The sequence below is a fragment of the Physeter macrocephalus genome, chromosome 2 (assembly GCF_002837175.3).
Source record: "Physeter macrocephalus isolate SW-GA chromosome 2, ASM283717v5, whole genome shotgun sequence".
In the NCBI taxonomy this organism is placed as follows: domain Eukaryota; kingdom Metazoa; phylum Chordata; class Mammalia; order Artiodactyla; family Physeteridae; genus Physeter; species Physeter macrocephalus.
This window is the reverse complement of record NC_041215.1, coordinates 9,676,468-9,699,602: the sequence shown is the minus strand read 5'-3', so window position 1 is coordinate 9,699,602 and position 23,135 is coordinate 9,676,468. Positions and strand designations below refer to the sequence as shown.

Here is a 23,135-nt window from a genome sequence, read left to right as displayed (position 1 = left end):
CTTCTTGATCTTTGCCTCCATTGTTTTTCTGAGGTCCTGGATCATCTTGACTATCATTATTCTGAATTCTTTTTCTGGAAGGTTGCCTATCTCCACTACATTTAGTTGTTTTTCTGGGGTTTTATCTTGTTCCTTCATCTGGTACATAGCCCTCTGCCTTTTCATCTTGTCTATCTTTCTGTGAATGTGGTTTTTGTTCCACTGGCTGCAGGAGTGTAGTTCTTCTTGCTTCTGCTGTCTGCCCTCTTGTGGATGACGCTATCTTAGAGGCTTGAGCAAGTTTCCTGATGGGAGGGACTGGTGGTGGGTAGAGCTGGGTGTTGCTCTGGTGGGCAGATAGGTCTGGTTAAGTCTCCTATGGGGTCACTGCTCCTTCCCGTGGGTCCCGATGCGCACCCTACTTTGTGTGTGCCCTCCAAGAATGGAGTCTCTGTTTCCCTCAGTCCTGTCAGAGTCCTGTAATCAAATCCTGCTAGCCTCCAAAGTCTGATTCTCTAGGAATTCCTCCTCCTGTTGCCAGACCCCCAGGTTGGGAAGCCTGACGTGTGGCTCAGAACCTTCACTCCAGTGGGCGGACTTCTATCGTGTAGGTGTTCTCCAGTTTGTGAGTCACCCACCCAGCAGTTATGGAATTTGATTTTATTGTGATTGTGCCCCTCCTACTGTCTCATTGTGGTTTCTCCTTTGTCTTTGGATGTGGGCTATCTTTTTTGGTGAGTTCCAGTGTCTTCCTTTCGATGACTGTTCAGCAGTTAGTTGTGATTCTGGTGTTCTCGCAAGAGGGAGTGAGAGCATGTCCTTCTACTCCGCCATCTTGGTTCTATTCTGTGGGCTGCTTTTTAAAAATCCCATATACTCGGTATGCTTGATGAGTCCTGTCCTCATTATTATTGTTTGAAAACATTGTTAGTCAATGGCCCAGAGTTTCACATTTACAAGAGCTTGTTCTCAAGTACCTCCTTGCTGCTGAAAGCTCCAGCTTAGACTTCTTTTTATCCTTAGAATGTATCCCAATAGAAATGTACTATCAAAGAAAAGTCCCCTAAAACAATTCCTTTCTCTATGTGCTTATATCATCATCTTGAAATATATTTAGGTTCCATTTATTTTCAATTTTGATGATTTCTTTGTTTTTAAAAAATAATATCTAAAACATTTAGACGGTTCCAAAGTCAAAACTATAAAACCAGTATGGGGAAGTCTCATCAATCTCTATTTCCTCCATCCTGTTCCCTTCCCCCCAAATAATAACTTTTTATGTTAATTTTTGCTTTATCCTTACATTGTTTCCTTTTGAAAATAAACGCACATTATGTATGTGTGCATATATGTATATATGTGATATGTATACCTATATATATATATCAATGTTTTCATGGTCCCGCCCCCTTTCTTACAATAAATTGGTATGCTAAAACTGTACTGCACTAAGAGGTCACCCCATAGCAGCATCCAGAGAGCTTTAGAAACCACTGTCTTTTACAGCTATACACTACTCCATTGCATTTAGAGTATTTCATGCGTAGAGTGCTAGTTTATTCAAGCAAACTCCTATTGATGGACATTTGAATGTTTCAAGTCTTTTGTTATTATAAATAAATCACAATGAATTGTATAAAAAATATGTTCATTTTTTACTTTTGCAAGTTCATTATCAGGCTAATTTCCTACTAGTGAGGTTACTAAGACAAAGGATAAGTGCATATGCATTTTGCAAGATATTACAAATTCCCACTTCCCCACCACAGGAACTGTACATTTTGCATTCTCATCATCAATGTATGAGTATGCTTGTTTTCCCTATAACCTCGTCAAGAAAGTATGTTGTCAAACCTTAGAATATTTTTTCCCCTGCACTGATTAATAAGAAATCTTAGCTTGGTTTTAAGTCATATTTAACTTATGAGTGTGTATCTCAGTTTGGTTTTAAGTCATATTTAACTTATGAATGTGGTTGAACATCTTTTAACATTTTAAGAACTATTTGCATTTCTTTCTGGTGAACTATTTATTTTTTTTGCCCATTTTTTTCTATCAGGTTTTCCGTCTTTTTTTTGGGGGGGGAGGTCTTTATGTATCAGTGTCATTAACCCTTTGTAATGTAAATTGCAAGTATCTTTTTTTTAAGTTTATCACTCATTTTTTGGATTTTTCCTTTAAAAAATAGTCAAATTTATCAATTATCTTTATTACCCTGCTGGATTTTGAGCCTTAATTCAAATTCTCCATCAAAAAGGAAAATTTAGCCTTCATTTCCTCCTAATATGTGTAGTTTCATTGTTTATAATTAGATCTCTGCTTCATTTGAAATTTATCCTGGTGTACAACTGAGGAATGGATCTAATTTTGTCTTTTTCCAACAGTCCCACAACCATTTACTAAAAAGTTCATATTTCTCCACTGATTTGAGGTGATGCTTTGTATTAAATTTCAACACTCAGTTGTGTCTATTTTTGGATTTTGCATTTTGTTCTATTGCTCTGTTTATTCATGGATTAACTCTTAACACTCTTTTAAATAAGAGGCTTTATTAGGTATTATAAAACTTGGTGTGGCTAGCCACCTGTTCACTGCTCCTCTTTTTCAGGATTTTTTTCTTCATTACTTATTCTTTTAAATAAATTTTATAATTACCTTATCTAACCCCAGAAAAATATCTGAAAATAATTTTATTGGGCTTAAGTTAAACTTATGAATGAATTTAGGAAGAACTGATACATTCATTGTATTGAATGATTATATTCAATAGGAAGAAGGTGTCTTTTCCATTTGTTTAAGTATATACTGTATATATATGGTATATATATTTGTTTAAGTATATACGTCTTTCAGGAGTGTTTTGTAGTTTTTCTCATATATTTTTTACAGTTTTAAAATTTTTACCTAGATTGATCCATCCATCCATCCATCCATCCATCCATCCATCCATCCATCCATCCATCCATCCATCTATCCATCCAGGCTAAGTGTGTATGCTCATGTGTGTTACTGACTGCCTCAAGGGCTGAGGCTGCCCCACCACCCTGTGTTCCCTAAAGTTCCTTAATGGGTTTCCAAGGTCTTTTTTTTCAACTGTTTACAAATTAGAGTCTGTGGTGCTATATCTATTTTACCAGTTGTTCTCAGATTTATTTGCTGAGGTTTCCCCTCTGAGTGAAGCCCTCTCTTTCTGATTTCTGGTTCTTAGGACCACCCTTTTCTTCTTTTGGCTCCTTTTCTTGGAGCTACAGTGCAGGTCTTGCTGCTGCTAGTTGTCTGGCGTGACCACTCCTTTTCCAGAAGTTCTTGGAGGTACCCTGCTCCTTGGCATCATTGAAGATGCTGTCTGTGGGTTTTTCCTTTTGCTATCCTAGCTGTTCTTTTTATTTTTTAAAGGGATTTGGGAAGATTAAACAAAATACCCACTGCTTCCATCCTGCTCAGATCAGAATTCTACTGAAGAATTTTAAACAAAAGAGTTCCATGATGAGATCTGAATTTTGGAGAATTCAGATCTGACTTCCAGAGAAGAATGTACGTGACACAGAAAAGACTGGAGACAGAGAGACCAGGTAGAGTCTAGTACTTCAGAGAGATAAGTAGGGCTTGAATTAGGCAAGTATTAGTGGCGCAAGAGGAGAGAACAAAGTAAGAAAGATTTAGAAGGTAAGACTGACAGAACCTAATGACTGACTGATGCGGGGGAATGAGAAGAGAGGGAAGTCAAGAATGGCCATCCCAGCTTTCTAGTTAGTGACTGGCTATGTGGGAGAGGCATCACGGTAGATGAGAGACTGGCAGAGAGAGGAGAGAAGGCACTGATGGGAGGAGTTCAGCTTCAGCAAGTTGATCTGAATGTATGTAGGGCACCTAATTAGAGATCTCCCATAAATATTTAGATATATCATCACTTCTGAACTTTCAAAACCTCCTGCAGCAAAAGTAAAAAAACATCTTTTCCTTGTGTTTGATAATAATGTCAAATATCTTCATTGTAATATTTTTCTTGGAACTTGGCTTCTGTGTTACTAGCTTCTTTTGGACCATCCCTTGAGTTTTAAATACCTCCCTCAAACATTTCCCATCACTTTGTGACAGGTATACCTCAGCTATGATTTTGTTCTCTTACTTGAATCTGTCTAAAAGCCATTTTTCCCCCACCTCTTGGTTTTAATACTATTTGCGTCATGCTGACTCTCAAATATCTAAGATGAAGCACAAATTCTTTTTGTGAAGATCATTTTTTTTAAGATCCCTTACCGTCACCTGACTACCATGCCAGGTACTTAATAATAATATGAAATAACGATGATATTTATAGCAACTAAGATTTATTCAGTACATACCATGTGCTAGGTACTGTGGTAAGTCCTTCACATGTACTGACTCATGACATCTTCACAATCATTTTATGAGAAAGAATTACATTATTCCCATTTTACAGAAGAGGAGATTGAGGCACAGAGAGATTAAGTAATTTGCTCAGATTGAGAGCTGGTAAGTATGTCATATCCAGACTTCCTGAAAAGACTGGAGGGGGGAGGTGTCTTGGGAATCCACAGTTTTTGAAAGTAAAGGAGGAGAAGGAGGAGAAGAAAAAGAGGAGGGGAAGGAGGGGTAAAAAGTGCCCCCACATGATTCTTTTGCATACTAAAATTTGAGACTCACTATATACTAAGTATAAACTACCAACCCGAGCCTCCAAAGCATTTCCCATAACCCTCTACCCACTCATATTCTCCATACTTCTGACTTTAGTTAACAAAGCTACTCAAGTTTCCACCTGACCACACACAGAACATTATAGAATGGGACAAAACCACAGGGATGCATCATTTTATTATACAAAGGAGAAAACCCAAATCCAGAGAGAACTAAGGTGATCTATCTAAAGTTAGTAAAAGTGCTGGGACCAGAAACTTTGGTCTCCTGACTTTCTAGTCCAGTTCTTTTTCCATTATAAATGCCTAAAAGACGTCCCATATTATAAAATATGAAGGGATATTACCATCAGGGGCTAGATTAATTTATTTCACTTGGTTAAAGACATCAAGAATACCAATGTGAACACTACTCTATATTTGGATGCAGAGTATCCAAAAGTTTTTAATTGGTAGAAAACAATTTAAAACAACTCATACTGCTTAATTTAACAGGAATGATCTGTTCAAAGCCAGATGGTTCACAATATATTGATGGCAGGTCACTTTAATGAGATTCATCTCCGGTTTCTGTTCAGTCATCAGAGCTCTCCCATAGATACAGAATTAGGTCTATATCAGCAGATAATAGGGCTTTCTTCTTTTAGACACTGGTGAAATTCAGGTGCTGTAAATATAATTTTTCCCTGACTGAAATAACTGTCTTGTAGTCAGCACCTTCTTTCATTCACTCTCTCATCACTACTACCTTTTTCTCTTTTGTCTGAAAAGAAGTATCCCCAACAGTTTTCCAAGGTAACCATTTGTCTGTGCCCCAATCCCTCCCCCAGCTCTCTATATAACCTTGCTTTATTAATATTATTTTCCTTTGCTCTTCAATATTTTCCTCTTTAAGAACTCTTTCCCCCAAGCCTCTCCTGATACATAATAAAAAACCTTTGATGACTCCTTACTGCTTAGAGAGTAAAGTCTAAATTTTTCAGCATGAGAGTCAAGCCCTTCATCTTCTAGTGTCAATATGCTCATCCAGTATCAGTTCAGTCTCAGGTCTCCTCCCTACTATTTCTGATGCCATTCAACTCTTCTGTCTCTCCTTTTATCTCCCCACAGCTCTGTGGAAAATGATCCCTTTGCCTGAATTTCCACCCAGTTCCTGTCTGATGAAGTCTTATTCATCCTTTAAAATTCAGCTCAAATGTCACTACCTCCTCTGGATAACACTCTAGTAATATCACTCTGCTCCAAAAGAATAACTCTTATACTACACGGTATTTTGATTACACCTGTCTGCCTTCCCAATAGAATGTAATCTCATTCTTTAATTCATTTAAGCATTGAGATACTGTGACATGCCAGGCCCTGTGCTAAACCCCAAGGATGTAGAATTGAATCTCTTAGAAACACTCTGATCTCAAGAAAATATTTTGTGCTAGAAAAACAAAGTCTTAAGCTTTGATATAATGTTTAGAAGGCATATAGTCTCTGAATATAGGAAGTGGTATTTATTTATGTACATTGATCATAATAGCAAGACATGAAAAAGAAGATAGAACACTTGCAATATACTTAAAAAGTGGTAAAATAATACATTCTCGGGCTTCCCTGGTGGCGCGGTGGTTGGGGGCCCGCCTGCCGATGCAGGGGACACGGGTTCGTGCCCCGGTCCGGGAGGATCCCACGTGCTGCGGAGCGGCTGGGCCCGTGAGCCATGGCTGCTGGGCCTGCGCGTCCGGAGCCTGTGCTCCTCAGCGGGAGGGGCCGCGACGGTGAGAGGCCCGCGTACAGCAAAAATAATAATAATAATAATAATAATAATAATACATTCTCAGTTCAAAAATCTAGTTTCCTTTTCTAGTTTTTCTGGAATTGTTAATCCCTAAAAAACATAATAAAATCCAATCTACCATCCAACTAAGAAGAAATCTGTCCCTTTTTGACTACATAATCTTTTCCTAGGGGAAAAACCTTGACAGTATGCACAATAACTTCTCCCCTTCCAATGTGGAAGGAAAAGACTTTTGAACCCACCATTTTTGAAGATTATACATGCAAAGTACTAGCCTTCCTCTGAAGAACATTCAGTGTTCTTCCATACTCACACGTGCAAGTGCATTCTCCAGTTAGTTATCTTCCGAGATAAAAATGGGCAGCAAAAGCGTACTTCATTTCAGTAACCTTGAGATATGTATAAAGTCTAAGAATACTGCATATACATTTTGGCAAGAAGCTACAATGAGTTTTAAATACCTTAAAACCATATGCATTTTCACAGGGGATTTTCATAAGAAGATCTTCTAAACTCAGTAGTCCTAGGTTATGGAATTTTTTAATACCTGCCTTATTCCTTAACAGTAAAATAAAAGTTTTATTGTTCTGGTTTGTCAAACTTGACCACTTTGGGATTAAGGGTACGATATTAACTATGTAATTGTGAACAAGTTTACATTTCTCAGAAAAACCTTAAGTACCCTTTCAATAAAACACACCAAACATCTATCCTCTTGTGTGGAATAACTATCACTGTCTTATTAGAAGGTGACATTTAAGTTTACCATCAGCCATCATCTGACCTATTTGTATTCAGATGTATTCTAACAAGTTTTCAAGAAGAGCAACCACAGAGACCTGGCAGTACACTAAAAAGCCAAAGCATTAGATTCTTAATTCCAGTGTAAAATGGTTATCAATTGTGTACATTACACTGTGCTTAGAAAGTTATTCACAACGCATGGCTGTCTTTGGTAGCATATTCTGTAGAAAGAACTGCTTCACGATGACAGTTTGTGGGAGAAAATGAGTCTCTCCTTAAACTCACTTATTTTTCTTCACTAATAGTTCTGGTTTCTCTTTTAAAATAGCCAAAGGTTTCAACCAGCTGAGTTGCTGCCACCTTCGTATTAAACTTTAATAAGCTAAGCTTTTTAAGCCACATAAAAATTTCATCAAGTGCTTCTCAACCTTAGGAAAAACGGAAGGAGGAACAAAGGTCAGAATACCACTCTGCTACAGCAGCGTCTGGAGAAGAATGCTTAGGAAGTCTGCGTGCAGTCAGCCGCAAAACCAGTTCCCGTTTGTGGCCTGCGCCAGATGGTGACTATGCTGAGTCCTTCATCACACACAGGCCCCATGGTGGGTGCTAATTAAAGCAGTACCGTCAAAGAGCAGGCTCCTGGGACAAACCATTTGCTTTTTTCAAAAGTCCTTGAGATGCACTACATTCAAACCAATATTTTAGGGTTTTCTTGTCAAGAACACCCTTTTAGAGCTACTCTTGATTATTTTACTTTCACTCTTTCATGATGGCAATATATTTTAAAAACACCTTTAATTTATTTAAAAAAGGAGTATAGCATGCTACTTAGTTATATGAAGTTAATAACAGAAGGAACAGATAAAGGAGTTGAAAGAGGTGACTTGTTGCTGGGAAACAAGAATTAGAAGGAGGAAAAGATTAGGCAAGGAATCAAGCATTGTGGTTTTGACAAAGGTGCAATACTGGACAGACATAAGTAAAAAAAGGAACCTCAACCTAAACCTCACACTTTACACAAAAATTAATTCAAAATGGATCATGGACTTAAATGTAAAACTTTCTGAAAAAAATTAGAAAATCTTTGGTATCTAGGGATAGTCAAAGAGTTTTTTTTTTAGACTTGCCAGCAAAAGCACAATTTATAAAAGGAAAAATTGATAAATTAAGCTTCATTGAAATTAAAAATTTTGCTCTTCAAAAGACCCTGGGAGAAACTGGGAGAAAATATTTGCAAACCACAGTTCTAACAAAAGACTTGTATTTAGAATGTATGAAGAACTCTCAAAACTCAACAGTAGAAAACAAACAACCCAGTAGAAAATGGGTAAAAGACACGAATAAACATTTCACTGAAGAGGATATACAGGTGGCATTTAGCACATGAAAGATGTTCAACATCAGTAGTCATTGGAGAAATGCAAATTAAAATCACAAAAGAGATATTACTATACACCTATCAGAATGGCTAAAATGAAAAACAGTGACAACACCAAATTCTGTCAAGGATGCAGAGGAACTGTATCAGGGATACATTTCTACTGGGAATGTAAAATAGTACAGCTGCTTGGGAAAAGAGTATGGCAGTTTCTTACAAAATTAAATATGTGTTTATCATAATAACTCAAAAATTGCACTCCTGAACATTTATGCCAAGGAAATGAAAACTCATGTTCACACAGAAACCTGTACATGAATATTCATAGTCACTTTATTTATAATAGCCAAAACTGGAAACAACTTCGTTAACCAAGTTATAGTACATCCAAGCCATAGAATACTACTCAGCAATAAAAAGGTATAAACTATTGACACATAACAATTTGGAAGGATCTCAAGGGAATTACGTTAGATGAAGAAATCCAAACTCTAGAAGTTAAATACTATGTGATTCCATTCATACAGCATTCTTGAAGTGACAAAACTACAGAGTGGGGAACAGACTAGTGTAGTCAGGGGTTAGGCAGGGGTGTAGGAGAGAGGTGGCTGTGGCTATAAAAGAATTTGCACAAGGGATCTTTGTGATAATGGGTCTGTATCTTGACTGTGGAGGTGGTCACCTGAAACTGCACAGAACTATACACACACCAGCACAAGTTTAACTGGAGAAATCTGAATAAAATCAGTGGATTGTATCAATGTTGATATCCTGGTTGTGATATTTACTATAGTTATGCAAGATTTTACCGCTGGGAGAAAATGGGTGAAGGGTATTTGGGATCTCTCTGTATTATTTCTCATAAACGTATGTGAAATTACACCTATCTCAAAATAAAAAACTAACAAATGTAGAGGACTGGTATTCCTGACAAAAATGCATATAACCTGGATCTAATCATGAAGGAACATCAGACATCAGACAAGCTCAAATCCAAAACAACTGGCCCGTACTCTTCAATAACGTCAATGTCATGAAACAGATTAAAAGAGACATGACAACTGAACACAATATACAATTTGATTGGATCAATCCAGGGTTTTCTTTGCTATAAAGGACATTATTAAGATAATTTCACAAAACTTAGAAAAGGTCTATAGATCAGATAATGATATTAATGTTAATTTCATTATCTTGATAATCATACACTGTGGTTATATAAGAGAATGTTCTTGCTTTTAGAAAGTACACAATGAAGTATGTAAGGGTAAAGGGGCATCTTATCTCAAACTTACTCTCAAATGGTTAAAAAGGAAATATGGTAAAATGTTAACAGTTGAAGAATTTGGGCAAGGAAATACTTTATATTACTCTTGCAACTTTCTGTAAGTCTGAAATTATAAATAATAAAAATTATCATGATAAAAATTTTAAAGATGTACAGGACGCTGCATAGAGCCTGGCACACAAATGTTCAATAAATTATAGTTTTCAGATATTTTATACATATTTTCAGATGCAGAAACAAGTTGAGAAGCTAAAAAAACTGTGCAAGAGGGACAAGGGCAAACTGGTGAGAAGGTCAGGATTTGAACTCCACACCAAAGTCTGTGCTCTTTTCACTAGAATGAGGAAGGATGAAAATTTCACACCCCCCCCACGGGGGCTCAGATGTACACTGAGGAGAGGATAGTGTTATATAAAAATTGTCTTCAAACCACTCTCCAAGCAATTTACTTCTTAGTGTCCTAGAAAAGCATAGGACTGGTAATGGGACCTAATACCTCAAACCTGGCTCCAGGGTAGATATTCTATATATAACACATCAAACAAACTAAGTAATAAACTCACAGAAAACCATCTGCAAGCCCTTTACTACAGGGCAGTATACTGTCTTTTCTGTGTCTTCATTCATCTGAAATCCACTGCACTGGTCAATGGAATTTCTAGGATGACTATCTAGATATATCTCTTCTATTGGTCCTTCCCCACCTCATCACTGCCCCATGGCTAAGCTTAAATAGGACAGATAATTTATTTTTTCTGAATAGATAATACATAGTTCAAAATTCACATGGGAAAAAAATTTCACATGGAACAAAAATATATATAGTGAAAAGTCTCCCTCCCCCACCCTTCCAACTCCCCTGCCACCGCCAACAAATGTTACCAGCTTAAAAATGCAACTTTGTAATATTTCTTCAAATTACCAGAATTAGCTAGATCACACTATGATATTAAGCTAACCATTTACCTGGAATATTCCAAGTGATCACTGTAAATTTAATAATTTCTCCATTTAGGTATTTCAAATATCCTTAAAATACTTGTGTAGATATGTTTTCGACATATTAAAATGACTGAGGGTTACCACTTTTTTTAATGAAAAATATTCATATTATGTATGATTACAACAGATGTCTATGAATTATGGCCAGTAAGCATCAATCAATATAGAGTACTGGTAGCTCACCTGGTTCCTGTCCCGGGCATTTGTGTACCTGATCTTCTGAATGAAGTAGAATATAAGCCATGCTGAAGAAATAATCATCAAAACAATAAAGGATATTGACACGAAGACTAGAGAGCCACGGCTGAAGTTCTTTGGTGGCATTCGAGTTCCAACCGCTATTGTCATTTGTACAGAGATGTTTTTCTCCAGGTAATTCAAAATATCCTTACCCCTCAATTCTGTAATCATGACAGCAATAATATCTCCAGTGCCTGTAATGTAAAATAAATATATATACTCAAGTGACATTTAAAATTTATAGAACATCAAATATATAAAAATGCTACTTAGCAAAACTACTGTAATTTTTGCTAATGGCAAGGGTTTGCAGATTCAACTTTTCAAATGAAATGAAGTTGCAGTTGGGTATGCTGGCACCAAGTGGGAACAGAAATTTGTTGTGTACTACTTAAGACTTAAACGCACTTAAAGCATAAATGATTGCAGTGTTAAGAACCATAAACTTATCTTACAACTATATTTAAAAAACAGATTATTAAATCAGCCAAATGTAACAGAAGACGGTACACAGCATTGTATTATACACCAATAGAAATGTGATAAAATCATGGCAGGTTTTCACTGTAAAACTTTTTCCATCTTAAAATGTTCTTTCGAGAGTCCCAACTCCTTATAAAAAGGTGAAAAACATTTACAGTACAAAAATTGGTACTTTTTACATTAATCTTTCTTACAAATGTTTATGGAGCATCTATTGTGTGTAGAACTAGCACAAGGAATAGAAAGAAGCAGAAGTACAGGATATACAGTTTTATAATTTCACTGACTTAGGACACAAATCTGATAATAGAGTTCCAACAGCAAAATGCCAAATGGTGGTATCTTTAAACAATAACAGTTGAAACTAACTTTGATCCTATGTGTAGGTCGGACTGGAGGAAGGTTCCTTTTTCATTTACCCCAGAAATCCTGTGGAAATCAAACCCTTCCTGAGAAATGTCCAAACTTCAAAACTCTGGACTAGTCTGGCATCAAAATACTTGCAGCTTCTAACAGCTGTCCAGAGGTTCTGCTACAGCCACTAAGTTACTTATAAGGATGTTTGTAAGTTGCTCTCCTAGTTGTCCAGTTCTTTCAATTACATAAGCAGTAATACAGTAAAGGCAAGTGACTCTCTCTCCTATGCACAGCATGAAATTTCTATCCCTTTCCTTCTCCAGAAAGGGAATAATTTCCCACTTTCTTTTAAGCAAAAAGAGAAGCCTTTCTACCACCAATCCAGCTGTCAGTGATCATCCTTTCATAAGGTGAAGCTGCCTGTGGCAACATGCAACTTTTACAATAGGCCTTCTTCAAAAAGCCCCGAGACTGTGGGGGTCAAAGGAAGGAGAATAGACATTTTATTTGGGGAAAGAGAAAATTGTAACCACTTACTTAAATCTGAATAAAGTTTTTGCATATAAATGTAAACCACCAAAACAAAATCAACACCCCCCAAACTTGCCCTTTTGAAGGCTTCAATGACTACTACTACTAAATATTTCATTTATGTTTCATTTATATTTAACTAATTAAAGGACTATTTAACTAAAAGGACTGTACAATGTGCAGTCAAAAGACCATATACAACTGAAAAGAAATAATAAAAAGTTTTATGAAAAGTTTAACCCAACGGAACATACACCTTTGTATAACCTTATTCAAAATTGTGCCAGTCATTTCATCAGAATTTATCAGCAGTTTATCAGAATACTGATTAAAAATCCAAAAACAGAAAGAAAACTGCAAAATTAAAGAAAGCAACAAAGTTAACTCTAATTATCCTTCTGAAGTAAGAGCTCTGATCAGTAAGTCAGAAAAAAAATCATAAAACGATGCTAAACCATTTAAAATTTCCATTTAGAAACCTTAAGTGCTTTTAAAATGTTGTTCAACAGGCAATGATCTGCAGTATAAGATACCAGGTATGGCTATAAAGTAACTGAGACGGATCCCACAAACAACACATGACAATCAGTCTCATTGCTTTATAATCACACCAGGTACAAATGGTTTTAGAAATCAGTTCTGAGGCTCCCTCTTGAAGACTCAAGCTGGAAAAGGAGCTGGGAAAGCTGCACAGGTAGCCAAGGGAACCAATCCATATAATGTCATTCATTCAAACAACACTAAATGAGCACCACCTAATTTCAATTGGAAAGCTGTTTGGGAGAAGAAGCATTTAATTATTTCAACCATCCCTTCAAAAGTATTTATTGAGCATATCCTATCATCAAGGCTCCTTAATGTTCACTTTGCAAAGAGAGTGGAAAATTACCTGCTGTGAAATAGTAGAAAAGATACATATTGGTCTCTGTCCCTGGTTCCGGGGACAAAGCTCCTAAAACCCTTGCAATTTCCTAAGTGACAGCACTAGGAGCATCTTTTGTTCTAACATTACGTCTCTGACCTTGGTTCCTGACACAGAGCTCCTAAAACCCTTGGAATTCCCTGGGTGATGGAAGTGTCTTTTGTTCTAATGAGGTGAATCTTGGTGGGCTCCTGGATAGCTGCAGGATGGGGGCAGGTCACCAGAGAGACCAAGCCATGATGAGAAGCTTGGACTTTTCAGCCCCACCCCCCAATCCTCTGGGGAGGGAGAGGGACTAGAGACGTGAAGCCTGCATAAAAATGCCAAAGTATGGAGGTCAGAGGGCATCCACGTTGGTGAACACATGGAGGTGGTGAGAGGATGGCATGCCAGAGAGCCCCTTCTCACACACCTTGCCCTATGTACGTTTTCACCTGTATTCTTTATTATATCCTTTATAATGAATCAGTAAATGTAAGTTTTCCCCTGAGTTCTGTGAGCCATTCTAACAAATTTTTGGACCGGAGAAGGGGGTTGTGGGAACCTCAACTTACAGCTGGTGGGTCAGAAGTACTGGTGACAACGTGGGACTTGCAACTGGCTTCTGAAGCGGTGGCGTGGCGGGGGGGATGCCTTGTGGGACTGAGCCCTTAACTTGTGGGATCTGATGCTAACCCCAGGCAGATAGTGTCAGAATCAAATTGAATTACAGGACACCAGCTAGTGTTGCTGAAAATTGCTTGGTATGGGGAAAACCCCACAAACATTTGGTGACTAGAAGTGTCGGAAGTGAAGTTTTCTGTGTGAGTAGTAAAAGAGACATACAGGAGTGCTTTTTCCTTTACACTTGCTCTTGATTACATGAAAACTGCATCTGCTCTCAAAGGGCAAAGGACAATTTTAAAGGGACTAGAGAGAGGAGCCAAACACAGGTAGTCTCATGATGCTACTGCAATGGAGGAGACTGCGAAGAGTGACAGGAAAGGAGACTAAAACACTGCTGGTCAAACAAAGTGAAAAATAATTACAGCAGATAATCAGAATACCAGCAAAGGCATTAGTCTCAACCATTTTAGGTCGTAAATCCCTTAGAGAATCTGATGGTAGGGCACCCCCTTCTAATTTCAGGAGTGGTTCACAGACCTCCTCATTCCCCACCCATAAAGGTGATCTGGGCTCAAAGAACTTAATTTAAGGATTGCCTCAGACACTTCACTTTTAAAGACTGTGAAGCCTTGGCCCAGCTTCTGGGGTGGGGTGGGGTGGGGGGAGGATATTAATGCCAGAGAATATGTAAGCTCAGGATACAATTAGGGTTAGATCAAGTAGTGACTGATAAAGAGTTAAGAACTAGTTAGACTGTAATGATGTGAATATTCAAGGAAAGATGACAAATATTTGGAACATTCATCACCACTCTCACATCTGAAGCCCTTGGCAAACAATGCAAATAAATCATGAATATGGCCTCAGAATCCCATGCATTTCAACATGCCCAGCAGCCAGGATTAATTTGCCAGAGATGCCAATTAAGTAAAAACCTAGTTGTGATACCTGATTTCACCTATTTTATTGAAAACTTTCTCCATTGTTATTCTTTAATGTGAATCTGTTTCCTCTGCTTGAGTATGGCTACTTCAATAAACAATTCCATTCTTTCTTCTTTTATTTTGAGAATTTTCAAGCCTACAGTATAGTTTCAATACTATATGAATACTCATGCACTTTTTATTTAGATCTGTCAACTGGTAACACTTCACCTTTTCTGTGTGTATTTATTTTTGCTGAACCAATTGAGAATAAGTTGCAAACATTATGACATTTCCTTCTTAAATACTTCAGCATTATCTCCTAAGAACAAGGACACAGTTCATTTATCATACTCAAGAAACTGAACTCTGATATGACATTGTTCTGCAACATACTGTCCACATTCAAAATACTTCTGACTGATTCTAATAATGACTCTCAGAACTGTTTAGGTTAGTTGAGTACCCAGGCCTTGTGGGTACTGTGCTTAGTTGTCTCTTCTTGTTAGTCTCTTCTGATCTAAAACAGGTTCCTCAGTCCCTTTTGGTTGTTCACGACATTAACTTTTTTGATGAGTCCAGGAAATATGTTTTAAAAATGTCCCTCAACCTGGATTTGTCTGATTGTTTCCTCATGATTAGATCTCCAAAGTAAACATTTTTGGTAGGAATGCTACACAGGTGATGTTATGTCCTTCTAGCATGCTACATCAGGAAGCATATGTCGGGTTTTACCTTTATTGATGAAGGCGAATTTTATCACTTGGCTAATAATAATCTTTCATTCAACGCTGAGCACCCACTAATGCCCACCTGAATCAGTTACTACAATAGTGTTTGCAAAATGGTGATTTTTTTAACACTATGATTTCTTCTACATTTTGTAAAGTGGTTCTATACTCAATATTTTTCTACTTATCTTTTTTCCTACTAAATAAACAGAACTTCTGGGTTGGCATTTTTTCTGTAAAAAAGAGTCCCCCTCCCCGCAACACCTAGCACTTCTATTTTTTAATGGGAAAAAAGGGTAAGTGGAAAAATATGGTAATGCTGCTATAATCCTGACTACAAAATCAATTTTCAGGGGCCAAAAAATGAACCTCAGAATTAACCTCCTTTGGGCCCTGAAGTCAGAATGTCTAAGTTCAAATTCCAGCATGATACTTAACCTCTCTGAACTTCAGTTTCTTCTTTCAAAAAATGATATTACCTTCAGGCTTCATGGCTGATGCTCAGTAAATGCTACAGTTTACTGAGCTTATTCTACTTGTATTATTATTACTCACGGAAAGCAGAGGAAGGCATTCTTTGGAGGAAACCACAAAGCCCCCACCACAACATTTTGGAAGTCCTATTCTCTCTAATTTCTCCCACCACCTTGGGAAACACTCAGGTATCTGCTGACCAACACAATCCTCCTGGCTTCCAAGAGGATTTGAGCTTCAGCTCAGGGAGTCCCCGCAGTTGGGAAGTATCAGAAATCACCAGCCTCTCCCCTCAACTGTCTCAGTCACCTGGCTCCTGAGAATGACTCTCAGGGCAAGCCCAATTCAGCCGGGCAGCTGATACTTTAACTCTAGAAAGGCAGATACAGGAAAAGAGCAAATGAACTGTTTGAGGCACTAGGCCACAAGTGGAGAAAGTGCTTTTACTATAAGCTCTTTCACTTTTGTACTATAAGCTGACCTGCAAAATCCCATTTAGCAGAGGTTTTATGCCTTAATAGATGAACTTGTTTGTTAAGCTCAAATCAGCTGCCAAAGTTTTAAGGAATTTTAAAGCTCTTAAATAATTTTAGGAAATTTCCCATAAAAAATAGCTCAGGGGAATGCTGCATTCCCACATTAAGTGTCTGCAATGATACTTTTATAACTTCTGATAGTGGCATCAGTTATTCCTATAGAATTCAATGACCTCTTTATATGTAAAGCAGAACACCATATATTGTAAGTTACAGAAATTAAAATTTCTTTAAAGGTCTAGAATGGCTGCTGCTGAAGGAACAGGTAGGTGTAGGTCAGGGATTTTCTGTACTAACCTGCCAGTCATATTGCACAGACTGGCTGAGCCCTGTGTGCTTGTGCCTCAATGAATCTGCTCACTTATGATCTGAGGGCTTCTCTTAACTCTCACTTCCACTGACTTAAGTCCTTCTCAGATGTTAATCTACAATACCTTCACTTCTTCAAACGTAGTATTCACTTGTCTCTTCACTGAACCCTTAAAGAAGTCAGGGAGAAAAAAAGATGTTACATTCTTTTATGAAAGGAATACAGCAGTAATTCTGATCAATGTGGATGACAGGTTATATCAATTATAGATCTCCTGCTGAGATTTGTCAGTGGTTTTTCTAAAACACATCTGTCATGTCATTCCTCTGTTCAAAGACTTTCATGTGTCCCTTCTATTAACTAAATAAAATTCAAACTCCTTGACATTCAGGGCATTTTGGGAGGCAAATGGACCTAAAGGTAACTGACAGTCATGTGATGGCAGACACTTCTTAACCAAATGAAGCTGTCAAAGTGACTGAAATAGTGGCTCATGATCTAAGTAGAATGCAAGTGTGAAGTGTGGAGGAGGATAAGTGGGAGAAAACAGAGAGAGAGCCCAAGGAACAGGAAGCTTCAACAAACCCAAATGACAGGAGAGGGAGAGAAAGAGAAGAAGCAATAGTTGGAGAATAGGACACTGGAGTTGAGACTCCAGAGATATAAAAATTCCAGGAGATAATGAGGCCTAGGTTCCTGGTGAGGTGGAATGGTCAAAGGATCTGAGGAAAGAATTTTAGGTTTGGGTGTTCACTCTCCACAAGGATTCTGAAGTTGGCCAGGATGATGGCAGGACCATGTGTGGGTAAGTCAGTCAGGAGTCAAGGCCTCTGAGAAGTGACAGGCAGGGAAGTGAATGACTGTGATAAAGGAGGGACACAGGGTGTGGAGCAAGAGAAAGAAAGGTGAAGTTTTGTCATTGTGGAAGTGCACTGGTTTGAAAGCAGCTGTACTGATTCAAGAAAATGCCAGCACCATGGGTATACAGCTGATGCCCACAAGGTTCACAACACTGACTAACTTGAAATTGTGCTGAAGTTTGAACCTAAACCTCCTGCCCCGAGGCTGACATACAGGAGCTGCATGTGTGAGCCACCGAGCGATTCCAGAGTTGCTTGATAATTCCTGATGATCCTCAACTGTAGTTTGTCCTCAAAAAGAACAAGGGTCTACTGAATCCTTGTTCTTTTATTCTTTGAGTAGGAAGTTCTTCAACCTCACACAAGTGGAGCAAAGGCTCAATGCCCAGCACTCAAATGTCAAGTTTCTTTTCTTATACTGTCTCCTGCTTGTATGCACTCATCAGGTAATCTCTACATCATAAAAAAGAAAACATGGCAGGAGCAAAGACCAGCATGGAAAAGAAAGCCACTTTCTTCCTTCATGTAGAGAGGCAGAACGGTAGGAAAATAATTAGGAAGACATCACCAGACACTAAGAGAGTCATCAAATCTTTTAGTTAGAAGACTTCTTAGGGGTCATCTTCACATAATACAGTAACACCCTATAAATTACTGACTCTTAGGTAACTGGTTCTATCCATGGGTAGTTTTAAGTATGAGAAAGGTCTTTTTTATAACTAAAATCTTGATTCCTAAATGCTCATTCATGGTTCTTGGTTCTCTTCTCTGGAGAAGCACCACTGAATAAACTGTATTTCACTTACTAATGGTGTAAAATACCATCAACTGTAAGGTGCATCATCACTGTATCCTGTCAATAAACTGTAAGATGCCATCAAATATAAGAAACACCTTCTAGAATCAATGAAAATTCCTCAAAAGGACAACAGTCCTTCTGATAGTCAAAGACATCTTCCCTGGGGCTCCACCTCAGTCTTTTCTCCATACTAATTATTCACAAAGTCCCAAATTATTATTTTTTTAAAAAGATTTTTTAAAGAATCTAACATTTACAAGTTAGAAATATCATATAAAAACCTCTCCCCCAAACCATTCAAGAGTAAGTTACTGGCATGATGCCACATCACCCCCAAATATTTAGTGTATATTCTACAAAAAAACCATTTATAAACAGAGTACAACCATCAAAATCAGGAAATTAATACTGATATATTACTAACCTAAGAGTCCATTCAATTTACTCAATTTCCCAATAATGTCCTTTATAGCGGCCCAGATGAGAGCCATGCATTGCATTTAACTGTCATGTCTCATTAGTCTCCATCAGACTGGAATAGATTCTCAGACTTTGCTTGATGTTCACGACCTTGACACTTTTGAAGTCTACAGCCCAGTTATTTTGTAGAATGTCCCTCATTCTGGATTTATCTGGTGTTTCCTTGTGACTAGACTCAGGTCATATACCTCTGGCAGTAACATCACAGAAGTGATGCTGTGCTCTTTTCAGTGAATACTCCCAAGTGGCGCAGTTTTGGTATATTCCATTACTGGTGACATTCACTTTGATCATTTCGTAAAAGAGATGTCCTCCAGGCATTTCCACTGTGAAGTTACTCTTTTTCCCCTAGTAATTATTAAATATTCTGTAGGGAGGTATTTCGAGACCAGGTAAGTATTCCATTCCTCATCAAACTTTCAATTTATTTTACTTTTTAGATCAATATGAAGTCACAGTTACTATTTTTTTTTTTTACTTAATGGTCTAAAATACTATCATTATTCATTTTGACGCTCAAATTCCAAACTGTGTTTGATAAAACACGTTTATAGACTTTTTCCATCCTGTTCATTTTTGGACATCATTTTTAAATGTCTTTTTCAATTCTTTCAACAAAGAATGAATACTTCCAATATCAAGAGCAGTATGAGACTAATGTCTTCCTTCATCTGAATATTATGTTCACAGGGATACAGGCCAAGCCTTCAATATATTTTTTTTAGCAGCCATGGCACAGTTAGCATATGCTGAGCTTACATGATTGAAGGTTCCCAGCTGTCCTCCACTTGAACTGTTACTTAAGCCACGTCTCCACAAAACCTTGTTACTAACTTCTTTTTAATCCATTTGCAGGCTCACCTAATGAATACTTTCTTTTTGTTGTTATATGTTCCAAAATCCACCTAGTTTTGTGTCATTTTCAAGTTAAGATACTTATATTTATGTTTTCTTACAAGTTTTTTTCAATTAAAAAAATTTTATTGAAGTATAGTTGATTTAGTGTTGTGTTAATTTCTGCTGTATAGCAAAGTGATTCAGCTATATGTACACATATTCTTTTTCATATCCTTTTCCATTATGGTTTATCACAGGATACTGAATATAGTTCCCTGTGCTATACAGTGGTAGGACCTTGTTGTTTATACATCCTATATATAATAGTTTGCATCTACTAATCCCAAACTCCCAATCCTTCCCTCCTCCATACCCCCTCCCCCTTGGCAACCACAAGTCTGTTCTCTGTCTGTTTCATAGATATGTTCATTTGTGACATATTTTAGATTACAAATATAAGTGATATCATATGGTATTTGTCTTTCTCTTTCTGACTTACTTCCCTTAGTATGTTAATCTCTAGATCCGTCAATGTTGCTACAAATGGCATTATTTCATTCTTTTTTAAGGCCAAGTAATATTCCATTGTGTATATATATATATATATATATACCACATCTTCTTTATCCATTCATCTGTTGATGGAAATTTAGGTTGTTTCCATGTCTTGGCTATTGTGAATAGTGCTGATATGAACATAGGGGTGCATGTATATTTTTGAATTATAGTTTTGTCTTTATATATGCTCAGGAATGGGGTTGCTGGATCATATGGCAACTCTATTTTTAGTTTTTTGAGGAACCTCCATACTGTTTTCCATAGTGGCTGCACCAATTTACATTCCCACCAACAGTGTAAGAGGGTTCCCTTTTCTCCACACTCTCTCCAGCATTTATTATTTGTAAACTTTTTAATGATGGCCATCTGAACAGTGTGAAGTGGTAACTCATTGTAGTTCTGATTTGCATTTCTTTAATAATTAGTGATGATGAACATCTTTTCATGTGCCTAGTGGCCATCTGTATGTCTTTTCTGGAGAAATGTCTCTTTAGGTCTTCTGCCCATTTTTCGATTGGGTTGTTTGTTTTTTGATATTGAGCTATGTGAGCTGTTTGTATATTTTGGAAATTAAGCCCTTGTCAGTTGAACCACTTGCAAATATTTTCTCCCAGTCTATAGGTTGTCTTTTCGTTTTGTTTATGGTTTCCTTTGCTGTGTAAAAGCTTATAAATTATGTACAAGTTCTTGATAAAAATTTTTTAATGAGTGGAGAAAGAAAAGTTAAGTACACACAGTTAGGCATTCCAGCCAAGGAAGATTTAAGTTGAGAAGAAAGTAATTTACATTAGCTTTCACGCCAAGCACCAGCACTCCAAAGGCCTTACAATATGTTACTTATGTTTAAGAACTTCTAAGTCTGAGAGCTCAGTGAACTGAACAATTAAGAAAATGGATGGTGGTTGGTGTCAGCCAGGTTTCTTGCTTTGGAGTGGGAGTTTACAGATAAGCAAAGAGAGAAAATTAGAATGATCTATGTAATGTAATGGATTAGAATGTAATGGATTAGAATTGGAGACCTAAGTATGAACTTATTCTTAGCTTAATATAGATACAAATGGTTATATGTAGAAATATTTATAGATATGTGCATATACAGGTATTAGTAAACACACATATATTTCCTTGCTCTGTCAAATGGGAAGGCCCAGAAGCAACAGAACCTTAGTAGTAACAAGTACACCTAATACCCAGAGCCTGGTTTCTAATATCATTCTCCAATAAATGGAAACTAGGGTTCCTCGGAGAAATGGCTGATTCTAGGACTGGGACAGGAAATATATACAAGATGATCCTGGAGCATCTTACAGAACCAGAAAAGAAGGAAGTGCTCAAAAAAGCAAAACAAACAAAAAACCAACACCCATGGCAATGGCAACATGTCAAAGGACACAGGAGTCAACTGAAAGAACTCTCAATGGCCAAAGCTGAAATAATTTGAGCAAAAAAATAAGCAAAGTAACACTGTATTACAATACAAAGTATAAAATAAATATCCATGAGTCCATACTGATACATATAAATGAATGAATAAATTATAAATAGAGAAGAGATGAATCAATCAGATGAAATAATTCCAAGTAAATATGTAATACTTTACCCTAAGGAGGGGAAGCCTAACTCCCCACTCCTTAAGTGTGGGCTGTGCACAATGACCTCCTGAAGAGTGTTGCATGGAAGAGAGAAAAGAGAAACCTTATTTATTTATTTTATTATTATAATTTTTTTTGGCTGCATCAGGTCTTAGTTGTGGCACACAGGATCTTTTCGTTGTGGCACACAGGCTTTTCTCTAGTTGTGGCATGCGGCCTGCAGAGCGCATGGGCTCTGTAGTTGCAGCACACAGGCTCTCTAGTTGTGGCGTGTGGTCTCAGTAGTTGCGATGCATGGGCTTAGTTGCCCCACGGCATGTGGGATCTTAGATTCCCGACCAGGGATTGAACCCGCATCCCCTGCACTGGAAGGCGGATTCTTAACCACTGGACTACTAAAGAAGTCCTAAAAGAGAAACTTTATAGTGGAGAAGCCTGACAAACAGCCAGGTGGTCAAGGTCAGCATCAACAGTGATCACTCATATTGGTAGTACATGATATGATATGATGAGAATGACACTTTACCTCTGTGGTCTTCTCCCCAAACCCATATCCTCAGTCTAATCATAAGGAAAACAAACAAATCCCACTGAAGGACATTCTACAAAATACCTGAACAGTAGTCCTCAAAAAACTGTCATAACCAAGAGGAGCCTAAGGAGACATAATGACCAAACGTAATGTGATATCCTGGATGGGATCCTGGAACTACAAAAGGACATTAGATAAAAACTAAAGAAATCTCAATAAAGTATGGACTTTAGTTAATAATAATGTACCAATATTGGTTCATTAATTATAACAAATGTACCATACTAAATTAAAATCTTAATAATAAGAGAAACTGGGTGCAGGGTCTATGGGAATTATTTGTACTATCTGCAATTTTTCTGTAAATGTAAATCTGTTCAGACCTACTAGAGCATGGACTTGAGGATATGGGGAGGGGGAAGGGTAAGCTGTGACGAAGTGAGAGAGTGGCATGGACATATATACACTACCAAATGTAGGGTGGATAGCTAGTGGGAAGCAGCCGCATGGCACAGGGAGATCAGCT

General features: G+C 37.5%; 1 protein-coding gene across 3 annotated transcripts in view; it reads right to left on the bottom strand.

Annotated features, from left to right (window-relative positions):
* RNF130 (ring finger protein 130) overlaps positions 1 to 23,135 on the bottom strand; it is a 125,306-nt gene that overhangs the window by 64,687 nt on the left and 37,484 nt on the right. For all 3 annotated transcript variants that reach the window (XM_024116296.1, XM_028498056.2, XM_028498060.2), the window contains exon 3: positions 11,022 to 11,272. In XM_024116296.1, the coding sequence (XP_023972064.1) occupies positions 11,022 to 11,272 (251 nt within the window). The remainder of the gene's footprint in view (positions 1 to 11,021; positions 11,273 to 23,135) is intronic.